At 43.7% G+C, this 16,360-nt stretch overlaps 1 protein-coding gene across 1 annotated transcript in view; it reads left to right on the top strand.

Annotated features, from left to right (window-relative positions):
- LOC142463287 (ovochymase-2-like) overlaps positions 1-16,360 on the top strand; it is a 134,696-nt gene that overhangs the window by 2,847 nt on the left and 115,489 nt on the right. Inside the window, exons 2-3 of the mRNA XM_075565831.1 lie at positions 11,895-12,013; positions 14,084-14,177. Coding sequence (XP_075421946.1) covers positions 11,895-12,013; positions 14,084-14,177 — 213 coding nt within the window. The remainder of the gene's footprint in view (positions 1-11,894; positions 12,014-14,083; positions 14,178-16,360) is intronic.

The following is a 16,360-nucleotide window of genomic DNA, read 5'->3' as shown; positions in this document are numbered from 1 at the left end:
GGGGGGGGAGTGGGGGAGTCGATACCTGCTGGCACCACCTCGGCCACGGGGGGGGGGGCTTTGGTGATACCTGCTGGCACCACCTCGGCCGCGGGGGGGAGGGGCTTTGCTGATACCTGCTGGCACCACCTCGGCCGCGGGGGGGCTTTGGTGATACCTGCTGGCGCACTCAGGTCCGGACGCGGGTGGGGGGGGGATGAGGAGGTACCTGGCTGCTGGCGCTCCCGGCGGTAATATGTGAAGCGACGGCGTTTTGCGGGAGGCGTCGTGTCGTGAGGTGGAGGAGGGGTGGCGTTTGAGGTGAGGCTGTGGCGCAGAGGAACGGGCAGCGTGGGTAGCGGTGAAGAGGCTGGGGTTTGCTGCGGGTGTGAGGGGGGGGAATGTGGGGAGAGGAGAGGAGAGGTGAGGCGGCGGCGGCACCGAGGAGCGGGCAGCGTTGGTAGCTGTGTCGGCGATGGGTGAGTGTGACCAATGAGGCGTGCGGGGCGGGGCTGGTCCACGGACCAATCTGATTGGCTTTTGGGACAGCACATACAACGTTTTCAAAAATATAGATATAGATTAGGAGATTGACCGCAGGAGTATGGTTTCAAACCATGTATATTCAAGCACATCTCCAAATGTGTACTATACTCTAAATTGTTTAAATTGCTTTCTGTCATCTCTCTTGGTTTTTATACTAGGTTTTTTTTTTTTTAAATCTGATGCATTATGCTGTCCTTGGTCCAACTTGTTACCTACCCCAGATGCCTTCATGACTACCCCAACTTAATCCCCCCATTCTTGGTTGGCAGTCAGCACACGCCTTCAGGACCACCAACAGAAATCTTGGTCCCCTGTACAAATTAAAGCAGCAGCCCACCCGCCCCCCATTAGTCCCCCTCCATTAGCCCCCCACCCCATGGTGCACTGAGGGTAATCGAGTGGGTCAAAGAAGCTATGGGCCTGAGGTGGGATGAGAGGAGAAGGATATATACGCCTGGGGTGAGGAGAGAAAGAGAAATGGGTCTTGGTGGACAGGGAGTGGGAAAGGGAGAAATGGTCTGGGGCAGAGATATGGGCCTGGGGACCAAGGAGATATGGGCCTGGGGGTGGGGAGAAGGAGGTATGGGCCTGGGGGTGGGGAGAAGGAGGTATGGGCCTGGGGGATAGCAGCAAGGAGCTAAGATATGAGCCTGAGGAATAGGTATGGGCATTGGGTGAAAGGTAGGGATAGGTATGGCCCTGGGGGGATGGCAAGTATGGGCCTAGCGGGAAAGGATGGACCTAAATAGGGAAGTACATGTATGGGCTTGAGGGGGGAGAAGGAGGTATCTGCCTGGGGACAGTGGGGAGAAGGAGGTTTGAGTCTGGGGGTCAGGTAGGGTAACACAGGGGGAAGCTGAGTGTGCCTACCTGCAACCTTAGAGGGTGGATGGGGCTGTTAGTGGAATGTGAATAACCTGTCGGGGGAGTCTGCAGTAGTGCTGCCAGATGCCGGTGAAAGGGAGGCCCTTACAGACCCATGGGTCTGGCACTACATGTCACTGTTAGGGTGGCCTGGACCAAGGGCTGCAGATAGATTTCCAGGGGCTCAGGACGCCCCCCCCCCCCCATGCTGTGTTGCGATCTTGCGAGTCCCCCCCACCCTCCCATTTCATACCTCATGAGCCCCCTCTATTTTGCCCCCCCTCTTCCCATGTATTTTTCTCCCCTCGTCTCACTCTCTCTTCTTCACTCCCCCCTCTCACTCTCCGTCCTCCATCAATTACCCAACTCTCACTCAATCCCCCCCCCCGTTGTTATATGATGTTTAGATACAGTGTATTTTCATTGTTTCAAAGGTTAAGCAACAGATACTGTACAGTAACATGTTTATCTGGAGCACTTTAGCTCATCGGGTTCATATATCTACAATATATGAACGCCAGTGCTTTTATCTTATACATGCTCTATTATTACTTTGGACCTATGTTTCGATTAGTAGCTTAATCATATTATGATTGAAAGATTGGTTACAAATTATGGAAGGATTTTCAGCCCAGATCATCTGCAAATAGTGCATTACTTTGACGTGCACTTGTCACATGCATAAATGTATTACCCTGAAAAATCTGTAATCGGCACAAAAAAGGAAGATAATACCAACATTCTGTAATAAATAATGGACAAGAACTTCACATTTAATCAAGACAATTCCATTTTTGGACAGCTTAACTGTTTTCTTAATGCTATTGCTTATGTGACATAGGGCATAAGCATGACATTTATGCAGGAAAATGAATGCGATAACATGTATGTTTGTATCTTATGCCTTGTGGACAAAATCAATAAACTTGAAGTTGAAAAAACAAAATGTCAGTGAATGGATAATACACCTCTGTGTGATTTAGTAATATGGAAAATAAAATAATCATTTCAAAGTAAGAGAACAGAAAGCTAGGAAAGTAAACCATAAATAGGCAGCTGAACGAAAGGGACAAAAAAACAGAAAAAGTGACTGACGATGGCTGCAACTGACAAAATCAGAGGAGCCAGGAACGCCACTGATAATAATATATAAGCAGCAGAAAGGTACAGTTTGCACCAAAACATTTGACCTCTCTTTGCAACCTGTTTTGGTAGTGTGTCTGGCAACTCCATGTTTTGATATTGTTTCTGTTTTAAGAGAGGTCCCTCTGTGTTTATTGTTTCAATGGTGTGTCAGGCTCCTCTGTGTTTGATATTATTTCCGTGGTGTTCCTTGCTCCTCTAATAAAGTTCTGCTGCATATATATTGTTTTGGGGTTCTGTCTGGCTCCACCATGTTTGACATTGCTTCTGTGGTGTGCCGGGCTCCTCTGTGTTTATTATTTCATTGGTGTGCCGTGTAGAGATGGGTAAATTATTCCCCAGCATTCAAATTTCCCCCAAATATCACAGGTGGATTTTTAAAATGTACTTGGAACGCTGCAGGTTTAGCAATAGTGCCCAAAGTCAGGCAGAAGCTGCAAAGGCAGATAAGATCTTATCTTGCATTAAATGGGGAATAGATGGAAGGGAAGTAAGCATCATTTTGTCATTGTACAAAGCATTGGTAAATCCATACAGTACCTTGAATATGGAGTACAGTTTTGGGCACCACTCAATATAAAAGATATTATGGAACAAGAAAAGGTATAGAGAAGAGCCACAAAAATTAATAAAGGGGATGGAAAATAAAACTTTATGCCAGTCGTGTGGTACTGATTACAGTACTGAGTCCTTGAATATTAAATATAATGGTTTGTCTATTGCTGAATTTAGCTCTATACGAACCCTTTGGTTCATACCATAAACGCCAGGTGTTTTGTTTACTTTAATTATGTGTGTCCTTTAAACAGAGGCATGTAATGAATCCTTCAGCCTGCAAGCACAGAGGTGTGTAACTGAATTGCAATGTGTTTCAAGTGCTGTTTGGATTAAGTCTGGAGTCTGAGAATGCTGGGGATGACAGAGGCTCAAGAAGGAAGATTGTTGGTTAGGCTAAGGCCCCGTTGCACGCGTCTGCACGGCTGTCTTGCTTGCCGGCGGCGCGTGCAACTCACTGCACCGCGATCTGCGGTCTGCAGGAAACTTTTTCGGAGCGGGGGGGGGGGTGGCCACACGGGTCGGGGGCGCGGCCATGATGTGGGGGGCGCTGCCATGATGGGGGGCGGGGCCAAAACCAAAACAAAGCAGGGCTCACAGCACTAGCTGGCTTGTCATTGGTTGATGGGAGCCAGTCTATGATTGGCCCCTTCGCGTACCATGTGACGCGTTGCCGCACGGGAACACCATTCTCTTGTATCCCGTGCTGGCTGACGTGTCACAGTACGTCGTCAGTTGGCAGTGAGGAGGGACTGGGACCGGATCGTGAGGTTAAACCGCAATGGTGAGTTGCGCTCACGCCGCCGCCCACGCCATCGGGCGCAGCGGGTCCCAGCCCTTAAGGGTGTTAAACAGAGCAGAGTCAGAGACAATCCAAGGTCATTCCCAGATAAACAGGCAATATGATTTGAAGGTTTAGGCAAAGGCAAAATCCAGAACAGATTTGAGGTCATACGCAGGCAATATACTTAGCTGGGCAGAAGACGGAAACAGAGCCATTCACTTTAGATTGGGCAGAATTACCACGCAAAGAGGGAACAAGTTCCTCAACTTTAAATAGGGCTCAACGGGGAAATGGGAGAGTCCTAAGTCACAATGCATCTGTGAGTTGTAATATCTTCCTGTGTCTCAGGACCAGAGAGCATTTTCATGAGGACAGATCTAGATTCTTGCCAGGCGCCGATAAACCAGTCTAACATGGACTTATAATCAGCAGGAGTTAAAAGAAAGGAGGTATGGAACAAGGCACTTGTCCATAGTTGCACCAATGAGCAGGATTGAGAATGCACATCTTGTCACATGTATGTGCACTTGGAGCAGCTGTTCCTCTGAGCATACGATGTGAGCAGTGTGTGCAGGTGGTGTCTTTGGAGTCTCAGATTGATGATCTGAAGAGGCAGCTTGCAACATTAAGGAACATTGAGAATCTTGAAAAGAGTTTATTGGTCACTGAGCAGGCCCTGGCTGGGACAAGTTGTGTGGGAACGAGGACCAGGAAGAGGTAGGTAGCTGGGTAACAGTTACTGTAGAAGGGGAAGAGGAAGAAGCAGGCCAGTTCTGAGTACAAATGTTGGGGGTGCCAGGGCAGGAATGGCAAAGCTGGGGAGACTGGTTTCTCTAGCAGCCAGGGGATAAGTTCCTCCAGATACTCAGAGACCAAAAAAGGTTGTGAGGGTAGAGAACTCAATTATTAGGAGGTTAGAGAACATAATCTGTTGCCGTGACCATACAAACCGAACTGTTTGTGCTTGGATTTCAGCTGGGAATGACCCTGGGGTCTTGATACATGTTGACACCAATTATAAAGTTAAAGAAAGATGGAGGGTCCGGAAAAATTACTTAAGGGATCTAGGCTGCGAGCTTAAGGCAAGGAAACCCAAGGTAGTATTTTCAGAAATACTACCAGTGCCATGCACTACCTGAGGGAGGCAGGAGGAGCTTAGGGAGGTTAATGCATGGCAAAGGAAGTAGTGTAGGAAAGAGGATTTGGGGGGTTTAGAGCACTGGGGGTCCTTTTCTGAGAGGTGCTATCTTTATAGTAGGGATGGATTGTAAAGGGATCTTCTGTGCTAGGTGAGAAGATATTTTAAACTAGGAAGGAGAGGGAGGGACAAGCAAGAGGTAATGGAATAGACTGAATAGATAGGAATTGGGAATTAGCTGTTACGGAGTGCTCACCACAAACAAGGTGTGACCGCGGGGCCAAAGTGGGGATTGTATATAACACCAACCCATGAGCGTGTCTGGAGTGTAGATAGGTCAAGGTAGCCGGGTCGGGGTTGGAGAGGTATGGATAGTCAGAGATACTTAGCAGTGGTCAGGATTGGAGAGGTGCGGATCGTCGTGGTACTTTGCCGAGGTCGGGGTTGGAGAGGTGCGGATCGTCGTTGGCAGCCAGGGTCAGGAGTTTAGAAGAGCGGAGTCCAGAAAAATTGCCTATTTCAGAAACAGAGGAACTAGGAACCGGAGTACAAGACAAGACTGTGGAGACAAGGGTAGCAGTGAACATACATATACATTGTATATGTATGCTCATATCCTGTATGCACCCTATCTCCCATAATATCTTAAAATCACAGGTGGAGAGCGGCATTATATTTTGTTATATGTAGCAGTGAACATAGGAAGGTTTATGCTCAGCCGATTTGCCAGTGGGCCGGCTGAGCATATATAGGAGACAGAAACCAATGAAGTACAGGCTGGAAGAGGTGTGTCAGTAAGACTGACCGTGATAGGCCGAAGGAGTGCAGGAGACAGGTGTGGGGAGGATCCAGAAGCAAAAAGATGACGCGGCCTATGTGCGCACTGACCGTGCGCCGCATGTGCGTGCTGCGCACAGATGACATTGCTGCGTGGGTGAAGTCTGGAGGCGGGACCAGAGAGAGTAGTATTAACCTCCATGCGGGATGCGCGTGCGCGCCTAGCATGGCGGCTGGTCCCAGGAGAAGGAAGAGAAGCATCATGGCTGATGGATGTGGTGGAGGGCCCGATCACGGGTTGGGGTAGGTGATGAGTGCGCCGAGCATGTCGCGGATCACGGATCCTGACAATAGCTAAGGGTCATGGAGTGGCAGGAAGTGGGGGTTTGGCAAGCAGGGATGCACCATATTAAATACAGATAGTACTAATAAACTTCTAAAGACTACATTCAGTTGGAGTAGAAAGGCAGGAGCAGATAAGATAACAGTAGCACAGACTGGTAAAAGTCATAAGTGCATGTTTGCTAATGCAAGAAGCCCGACAGATAAAATGGGGGAGCTTGAAATAATAGCCAGAAGGGAGCAATATAATATCATAGGCATTACTGAAACATGGTGGGATGAAACTCAGGACTGGGCAGTCCATTTAGAGGGTTATTCCTTTTTTTGGAGGGATCAAGCAAATAGAACAGGTGTTTATATGTTAAACCGGATGCAATATTTTTGCAGTTGACTCCTCCTTGTTAAATACATAGTCAAATTATTAATTTAGTGCCTCTGCCTTTTCCTTATCTCCAAAAATGTGCCTGCCCATCTCACACTGAAAGGGTCCTACTGTATATTCCCTTGTGTAATTTTTTTTGTTATTAAGGTACTTAAATAACTTTTTTGTTGATCTTACTTTCTATTGCAATATTAGCCAATGTGATATTATGCCGCAATCCCTTCTGAATAAGGGACTTATTCTGTAAGCTCCGTTAGTGCTGAACCGTGCGATCTGCACGGAAAGCCGCATTGCCTTGAATGGGGCTTTCCGTGCAGATCGCTCGGTACAGCGCTAATGGAGCTTACAGAATAAGCCCCAAGAATCTAAATGCCTGCCTCTTCCTTGCCATTTCTTCCCCTACTTGTTAATTTAGCCACATTGGTTTAGACTTGTTTCTTTTATATTTACCACCCAAGGTTATACACTGGTAAGTGTACTTTTCTAACAATGTTTTAAAGGCTGCCCATTTTTCTAACTTATTTTTTCTACAATAACTTGAGTAAAATCTGCCATTCTTAAATTAAGAGTCTTTGTTGGTCCTATAATATAACTACTGATAGTTTATTTCAAATTAGACCATGCTATGATCATTGTTTCCCAAATGTTCCCTGACTTGAATATTTGTTATTAATTTTACATTGTTTGATATTATCAAATTCAGTACTGCCCCTCTCCTGGTTGGCTCTCCAATAATTTGGGTCTTTTAGCATCCCCAAAAACCTGTTTCCTTTAGTTGTAATGCTAATCTCATTGCCCCAGTCTATGTCCGGATAATTAAAAACACCCGTTATGAAAACATGACCTAGTTTTGCTGCCTTCTCCATTTGCAAAAGTATTTTGGCTAACTCAATCTCACCGATATTTGGTGGTTTATAGCATATCCTTACAATTATTTTTGTGATACTTTTACCACCACCGATAATTTCTATCCACAAAGGAGTATATCCTCAGAGCTCCATTAAATCTGGCCTACAAACATGACGTTACATAAATAAGTAAAGTCTGTTTGTGTCCCTGAGTTTAACAGGTATCCTCAAACCTAAATACATGCATAAATAACTTTCGTTAGTTATTTCATTAGCGTACGCTTATGCTTATTAGGCCTGTCTAACCCAAAGGTGGAGTTACTTCTTTCAGGTCCCTGAATAGGCGTTTAATTAAAGTACAAAAAAAGAGAAGACAGGAGAGGGAAAGAACCCGGTAAATAACAATACGATAGTTACATCATACCTAACTCTGATCTTAAACTCATCCAGACCCTGTAAAAGACCTATTTCAGGGTCTGGATGTGAGTAACATCCCCTTTAGCTATAACCTAATGAACTATTGGTTAAATCCCTGCATTAACTATACCAAAGCTCTGTGGATGTGCGTTGTTAGAGGGAACACCTCTTTTGCACACTATTAGCACTATCGCCTGTCACAGTAACACAAGGGCTCCTTAAGGCTGAAAAGAGCCCTTAACATGTGTTAGTGAGCTTTGAAGATCCCTGTTAGGGATGTGTTAACTGAAGTTACCTTATCGTTAAGTATTTTGTGGACATCTGATGATGTACGCAAAAGTCTCTACATTTTTACCAATCCCTTCATAAACATCTTCCTTTATAACAGGTTTTAAATCTGGTTTAAAATATAAACATACTCCTGATTAGTTTGCTCATGCCATTGTGCTGTTATGTTAGTCCAGGAAACTACCACCAAATCATTTATGGAAACACATATGGCAAGAGGCTTGATAAATGCTAAAAGGCACATTTTCCATTGGCTCAAAGAGCTACCTTTGTAAAAATGTGATATATGTAAATAATATCATAGGTAGTGGAATCGAAGTATTGATGAGTAAAAAAAGGAGTAAAGAAAAACTTTTTCAGAATCTGTTCTTGGGTCTCTTTCTTTTCTCTCCTGTACAAGTAAGTGACTGCTGCTGTTCTCTTGCTGTCACATTTGCTTGGTGTCGCCATATCTGCTGGGGAGGACCGAAATAGACACAATAAAATAAAAAACATGAGATGCCAAGGTAGTATTTATAGTTTGGAGGAGCACTTTTTAACAGGAGTGAACGATCCAAACATAAACGTATAGCTAAAATAAGGAATTATACTTGCTAACACTATAGAAACCAACAACCTTTTTAGTAAGTGGATCAATTGTTAAAAATAATATGACAACAATATAAGAAAAGTACATTATTAAAAAGTTACTTACTGTATTACAGAGCATGTCTTCACACTTTTTAAAAGGCCCAAGTCTTTCTGGCATGTTCATGAAAGCTGTACAATAAGAACACTCATTCCAGTGATCTATTCGTTACATACTGTACAGTACAGTATCCAGTATCAATTGTGGAACGTGAAGGACGACTTATACACATTATTATTGACCCGATCCCAAAACATCTTTTTCTGAGCCATCCCAAACAAAAATCACATCAACTACAGAATGTAGCTCGGGGAAAAAACCCAAAATTAGATCAATATGGGTTATTATCTCTAAAAACGTGGCCCACCTGCCACTACTCCATAAAGAGGCTGGAGATGGCAAACTTGACGCCCATGGCAGTGCCACGCTTCTGGAGATGTGGTACACAGTCAAACATAAAATAATTATGAATTAACAAATACATGTGCTGCAGAGTCCCCCTACCCTGCCTCCAGTGCAGGGGATCTGTTTAGTGGTTCCACGAAGCTCTGCACGATCAGGAGGTGGGACGGCCATTTTGTGAGTTGCACATGTGCAGGAGGCGGTAGCCATCTTGGTGTGGCTCCGTTGATGCAACTGCAGAACTACAAGTCCCAGAATCCCTAGAGGGAGGGACTGTACCACATGGGACTGCCCAGCCAATAGGATTATAGGAAGGGGGAAAACAGGTTATCCTCCACGTGCACGGAGCATGCGTGCCAGTCCTGACGGAGGAGGCAAAGAAGAAGGTAGTGTCCAGGGAGCAGTGCTTCCTGTCCTAGGCCTAGATCTTGCCCCCCTTGGCCCCAGTAGGCCCTGAGCCATCATAGAGTGTTGTAGGGAAGACCTCTGATAGGGACTCTTCCCTTACTGATACTTCTGCACTGGTGCCTGGATGGCCACGACCTGGGATCAGGCCGCAGTACTCAAGAACATTCAGGTGAGACCCTCCGGCTGGAGCTCACCCCACGAGGCGGATCAGGACACTTAGTAGAGGGGGGATTTGTGTTGGAGGACCCGCTCCCACTCACCACGCCAAGCAGCACCTGGGTACTGGAGTACCCAGGCAGGTACCCAACGTGCACCTACATCTACAGGGGGTAGCGCTACCTTACATTTGGGTGGGAATTGCTGGGACAGGACGCCAGGGGTATTGGTGTCATGGCACCCTTAGTACTTTGGGGGAACCACCACATGTTGGGTCATTAGCTGTACACTTCCCCCCAGAAGGAGAGATGATTTCAGAAGTGGATAAAGTGCCGGCTGCCTCTCCCATTGCCCCCCACCCCGACTAGCAGCTGACCGGTGCGGCCCTTCGCCGGCTGCCTCTCCCATTGCCCCCCACCCCGACTAGCAGCTGACCGGTGCGGCCCTTCGCCGGCTGCCTCTCCCATTGCCCCCCACCCCGACTAGCAGCTGACCGGTGCGGCCCTTCGCCGGCTGCCTCTCCCATCCCTCCCCCCGCCCGCGACTAGCAGCTGACCGGTGCGGCACTTCGCCGGCTGCCTCGCCCATCCCTCCCCCCGCCCGCGACTAGCAACTGTGCGGTGCGTTCGCCGGCTGCCCCCCCCCCCCCCATCAACTGAGCAGTGCCAGAACGTTTACACAGCCTGAGGGGATGAGCTGAGGAGCGCCTGCCACTCAATGTACAGTAACTGATGGAATGACGTTGCTGTAGTGCTGAGAACAGTTGTAGTATAGTGTTGTGTGATGTTGTGCTGTTGTGCAGTGTGCTGTTGTGCAGTGTTGTGCTAGTGTGCTGTTGTGCAGTGTTGTGCTAGTGTGCTGTTGTGCAGTGTGCTAGTGTGCTGGCGTGCAGTGTTGTGCAGTGTGTTGTGCAGTGTTGTGTGTTGTGCAGTGTTGTGCAGTGTGCAGTGTTGTGCAGTGTGCAGTTGTGTAGTGATATGTAATTGTATGGATAAATGTATGCAATTTTCTGCTAGTAAAAACATTTTTTCTGCACATTTAATGTAGTGGGTTTTTTTCCCCAATTTTTTTTATTAAATCAAAGGTGCGTCTTAGAATCGACGGCGTCTTAGAATCAAGGAAATAGGGTATTTCCTTTTTCTTTAAAAAAAATGGTTGAAAATAAAGCTTGAAGATTTTTTTCATCAGTTCTGTGCCACAGTCTCATTGACGGAGGTTTATCTAGGAAGGAGTGCTATGTCAACATACTATACAGCATGAGGTTTAGAATAGCCTTTTGTTCTCTAAGCTGCAGCAACCACTCTGTGAATATTACTTAATAATGGGAAGGAGGTTTCTATACACTCAAACCACCACGTGTTTCTCGATCACAAGACAATTCCCACTGAAAGCCACCCTGTGTGTACTTTTGTGCCGTGTTCAGAGAGTAGAAAACAAATAGGTTTTCAGTTTCTGTGTAATTGTGTCTCTCAAGCCAATTCTGTTATTCTGCCTGAAAGCAGCTGACCTGTGAGTAGTAGATTATACAGTATGGGCAATTATTTTATTTCTCTGATTTGGTGATTGGTAAGGTTATGCACCACATTGCTTTGCAGGTATCTGCAGTAATGTAGAGATTAAAATTACTGTAGATCTGAGTCTACCTCTCTTAGATAATTCTTCATAAAAAATACACAAATAAATGAATTTGTTGCCTTGCTTCGCAGATGTTTTTTTTTGGAAGTGAAGGGGTTAAAGATACATGTCTTCATTCACGCCTCGATGCTCTAATGATGCCATGAGAGATATGAGAAATGTTCGCGAAAGTTTTTGAACCAGACAAAAATCGCCTATTTTATTTATTTTATTTTGTTTCCAGAAATGTTGCAAAAATCAGTAAGCTTTGCAAAAAATAAAAAATCATCAAGCATTCAAAGTCAATGCGCAAGGACACATGGTCCTTTGTACTGTACTGTATACTGCCATTTATGCCAAGTTCTGGCAAAGAAATGGCAACATTCTAATGCAATCCTGATAGAATTGGCAACATCTGAAAAAACATGACATTTAAGAAAAAAAATTAAAAAAGTAAATACAAATTTGAAGACATTCCCAAATCTCTAGATGCGATATGTGACAGAGATGGTAAGACATAACTGTTACTATTTTAGATCATATATGATAGCCTTTGTTTTGTCTGTTCTTAGTCAGTAACTTTTCCCTTGCAGTACAACACTATTTATTTTAATTCTGTGCAGGTTGCGGGACTATACAGCACCTATCTGGATCCTCAGGAAGCTTTGCAAGTTTGAACTACCCAAACAACTATGATGACAGTAAAAACTGTATGTGGGAGATAACAGTTGCTGAGAATAAAGTAAGTGATCCCTGGTCTTTGCTAGAGGGAGGTCCCTTAGGGATAAAAGTAGGACAAAAGTGAACTAAGAACGGTGACATGTTTAATTGGTTACATGGAGCAGATTGACACTTTAATTATATTTCATTTTTCAATTGAACGTTTTTAAATATTTTTTAATTACAGAATATATATAGTTGAAGCATAAATTTAAGCACCTGCTTTATATACATTGTTGATCCACTGCTGGATGAAGACCTCTCCAATTATCTTCAAAGTGCTGCGGTTGCAAACCTCTCTTCTACACGTTACTCCAACACATTTTCTGATTTCATCCTCCCATTCTACTTTTGGTCGTCATCTTGATCTTTTCATTTCCCTTCGAATCCAGTCGTGTACCATCTTTGTCCAACAATGGTAATTTTTTCATCTTCTGTGATGACGTCACAGACTTTTGTTTTGTTTCGACCCCATTTATTCTTTTCATGTAACCATATTTCTTTGAGTTGTGTGAAGCTTCTGAATTATGTTTGCATTTAGGGTCCACGTTTCACATCGTTATGTGAGCACACTGGTAAAAAAACTTTCCTTTTCAGGCACAGTGGAAGGTCCCCATGAAAATAATCTTGTTTCTTCTAGATGCGCTCTATCTCTCTTCCTTCTACTATTGATTTAATTAAAAATGTGTGTAAGTGGGAGACTGGAAGAGAGTGTGTGTGAGTTTGTAAGTGGGAGAGAGAGTGTGTGTATGTGTGTATGTGTGTATGTGTGTGTGTGTGTGTGTGTGTGTGTGGGAGAGTGGAAGAGAGAGAGAGAGAGTGTGTGTGTGTGTGTGTGTGTGTGCGTGTGTCCGCAGTTTTATGAGTCACAACTGACACGAGAGAACTCTCTTTCCATGAGTGCTAATGGCAATGTCTATACATACTGCGCTACATGTATGCACACACAGCTGTCTCTTAAACATACAAATACTCTATGTAATTCCATCCCTATATACCAATAGGGACCACATAGCATCTACACACACTTTTAGTAATGCAACAATCTCTCACATTTCCACACCTACCCACACCATTAATATACACTCCCACTCCACACACACCTTTTGTAAAACGCTGTCTACACTGTGGGCTAGTTATTTATTTATATACTGTATACATACACACATACACACACACACACACACACACACACACTCTTACATCACTAACATTCAGGGACCATTTAACACCTCAAATCATAAATCGCATACTGCACAGGGGGGAGGGATAGGCTCTGGTCACAGATAACATTCCATTACATTTTAAGTAAACCCCTTGCCTGCTTTATTCAATGTAGCACCGCCGGAAGAAGAGATCAGTGTATCTCGAAAGCTCGCACAAATAAAAGCATTTCGTTAGCCACAGAACGGTATCGTCTATTCATTCTTGATTATTAAAACTTGGCTAACACGGTACAGATACCTGCACACACACACATATACACCCATATATAGAAAAAGATGAACAGCCGGCACTCCAATATAGCTCATTTAGGTAGGTGCATGTCCCATAATAAGTAGATAAACATACCATACCGTTCGCACAGGAATCAGCCGACAGCACTCAGGTTTGTGAAAAATAAACATATATTGTAGGAAATATGACACAAATCACAAACGTTTCGGACCCACAAACGGGCCCTTCCTCAGGGTGGTGCATATAGTATATATATATATATATATATATATATATATATATATATATATATATATATATATATATATATGTATATATATATATATATATATATATATATATATATATATATATATATATATATATATATATATATAGCCACCAACAGGGGTTGAGAGACAGAACAACTGTTTGGGGGCCTGGCAGACCGATCCCGGAAGTTGGGGCTAAGGTCACGTGATCGGCTGTTCGGTTGGCCAGACCCCTTCATCTGGCGAGCCCAAGCAGAATGAGCCAGATCCCCCCAGGTAATAGTATAAATCCCCCCCCCCCCAGGTAATAGTATAAATGTAGCAAAATAAACAATGCATTGTAAGGTATAATGCAATACATTGCACAACATGTTATTTTCTAGGTTGTCCATTTAAAGTTTGTTGACTTTCATCTGGAAAGCACCACGTTGTGCAGTGGAGATCGTGTCACCGTGGGGGATGACGTCGGAACACTTGGTAAGTGTCATTCAAGGAAATATTTATAATTCCAGAATCATTCAAACTCTATTGAAAACTATTATCCCCTACAAACTTATTGTAAAAGCCACGCATTGCATGACACGTTGCATTGAAGGTGTTAAGAACACATTTTAATAAGTGTAAATGGAACAAATACAAGACGTGTGGGCTAATGAATGTAAAAGGCCATCAATAAAATGATTTGAAAGAATACATGTTTGAAAGTGGATGGGAAGCTGTGTTACACTCTCAGGCTGCTCATCTGCACATCACTAGCCTTATCTGCTGCTTAACCGCTATAGGACATGGGAAGCTGTGGTGAACAAAGCAGGTCTTGGCAGACCGTGGAAAACAAGCTAACACAATCCTGGGTATTCTATATTTGCTAAAAAAAATACTATCAAGGTATAGACCTCATCCTTATTTTTGTAAGGCTTGAAGTTATTACGGTAGCTGCCTAACCTATTACTATTCATTTAATAGAACAACTTTCTTAAGAGCAATACATCAGTTTGTAAAGAATAAAACAACACATGGTTGGATAGAGTAGATGATTTCATTGGTCAATGTTTTAAACGTGGATGTTTTCAAGACCACCCAATGCCATTCCTCAGATTTTATGCTAAAATCAGTGTTACAAAATAAGAGCATTCTGTTAGTACGGAACATGCATCAGCTTAATGGCCCTAGCACTGACCCCCATCTTTGTTCACTAGTTAAAACGACAGTGACATGTATCTGCAGTAATAGAGAGGGCAGCAGTTAGATACTTCCAGTGCATTAGCTGCTTCTGTACAAGAGAGAACCACACAGTGTTACTCTGCACTGTATTATCCTGGCTCTTTCTACACTATTAACATATCCATTAATCTCTGTGGAATCTCTCACAAGAACCTTTCCATGGGCATCAGTATAGATTGCTCCTTATGAATTATTTTGTTAACTAACATTCCTTCTGACTGAGTTGCTGTGTCAGACAGGGCTACATCTGAGACACAGGATTTCTGAGCGGTCAAACGGAAATAGACGAGCTCTTTCTTCATCTCTGCGAAGCTCATATTTTTAGCCTCAGTATAACTGGAGGATGTTTGCCAGGATAAAAAAAAAAGAGTATATCTTAAAGGTTTGAATGTCATTGCAAATGAACAGTTAATACAAATTGTTCATGTACAGTGTAATAAAATAATATAACCCAGGGAGGAGTTATGTCTCTTCTATTTAAATCACCTAAATTGGTTCAGCTGAAATTGGTTTCGCTGCATATTAAGTATTTTATGCAAGCTTACCGAACACGATAAATGTCACATTGCTCTATTTTTCTCTTGTGGAATCCACGTTTCAATGTGATGTCTGGATAACTACATACCAGTTTCAGGCCCATCCATATATTATTTTTTCAATCAAATACCAGTTTAATTGATGTCACTTTTATGTTATGATCGTCTTTATCTGTATCAGCCCAGGTCTTTGGATGTGCCGCCATATTTATTCCTCCCTTTCATGTGAGACCCTGACAAGCTCCCACAAGCTGTGTTTATTGTGTTACTGGCTTTCAATTGTTGGCTATCATACCTGCATTTGCAAATCTCTAAAAAATATTTTGACTTCAAATGTAAACGTGATGCATAAGAGATACAGTATATGCTGAATGCTTACACTTTACTGCAACTCTAGTAAATGTTGCTTACACAAAACCGGCTGCATGATGTTTAAATTATTATTATTATTTATTACAGATTTGAAGCAGGGGGTCTCCGGAGCTGGAGATAGGTGTAGGATTGGTTGAACAGCAGGATCCAAAACTGTGTTAATTTCTCCGTAGGTTCTGCCAGTATACCTGTAAAGTTTAAATGTCCCGTTATGCTGCATTGGATGATGTCACAGCTTCCTATTGGCCCATGTGACATGGGACAATTAAAGCCGCCATTATGTTAGGCACACTATTTCCCTGGCTGGAGATACCGGCACCGCAACGGAGGCATGTACCTCTGGAAGCAAGGGGTCCCGGATCTAAAATAAACACACTTGCGTTCCAGAGACCCCCTGCATCAAACTGGTGCTAAAAATATTTAGTTTTTAATTTCAAACACAATGCAGCCTCTTCTACTGCTTTAATTTGCCTGCACCCTATAACAAAAGTACTGCATCATGTCAATTCATGTGTCTTTACTATTGCTCTT

The sequence above is a fragment of the Ascaphus truei genome, chromosome 1 (assembly GCF_040206685.1).
Source record: "Ascaphus truei isolate aAscTru1 chromosome 1, aAscTru1.hap1, whole genome shotgun sequence".
NCBI classification, from domain to species: Eukaryota; Metazoa; Chordata; class Amphibia; order Anura; family Ascaphidae; genus Ascaphus; species Ascaphus truei.
Note: the sequence above shows the minus strand (reverse complement) of the source record. Positions and strands in the feature narration are given on the sequence as shown.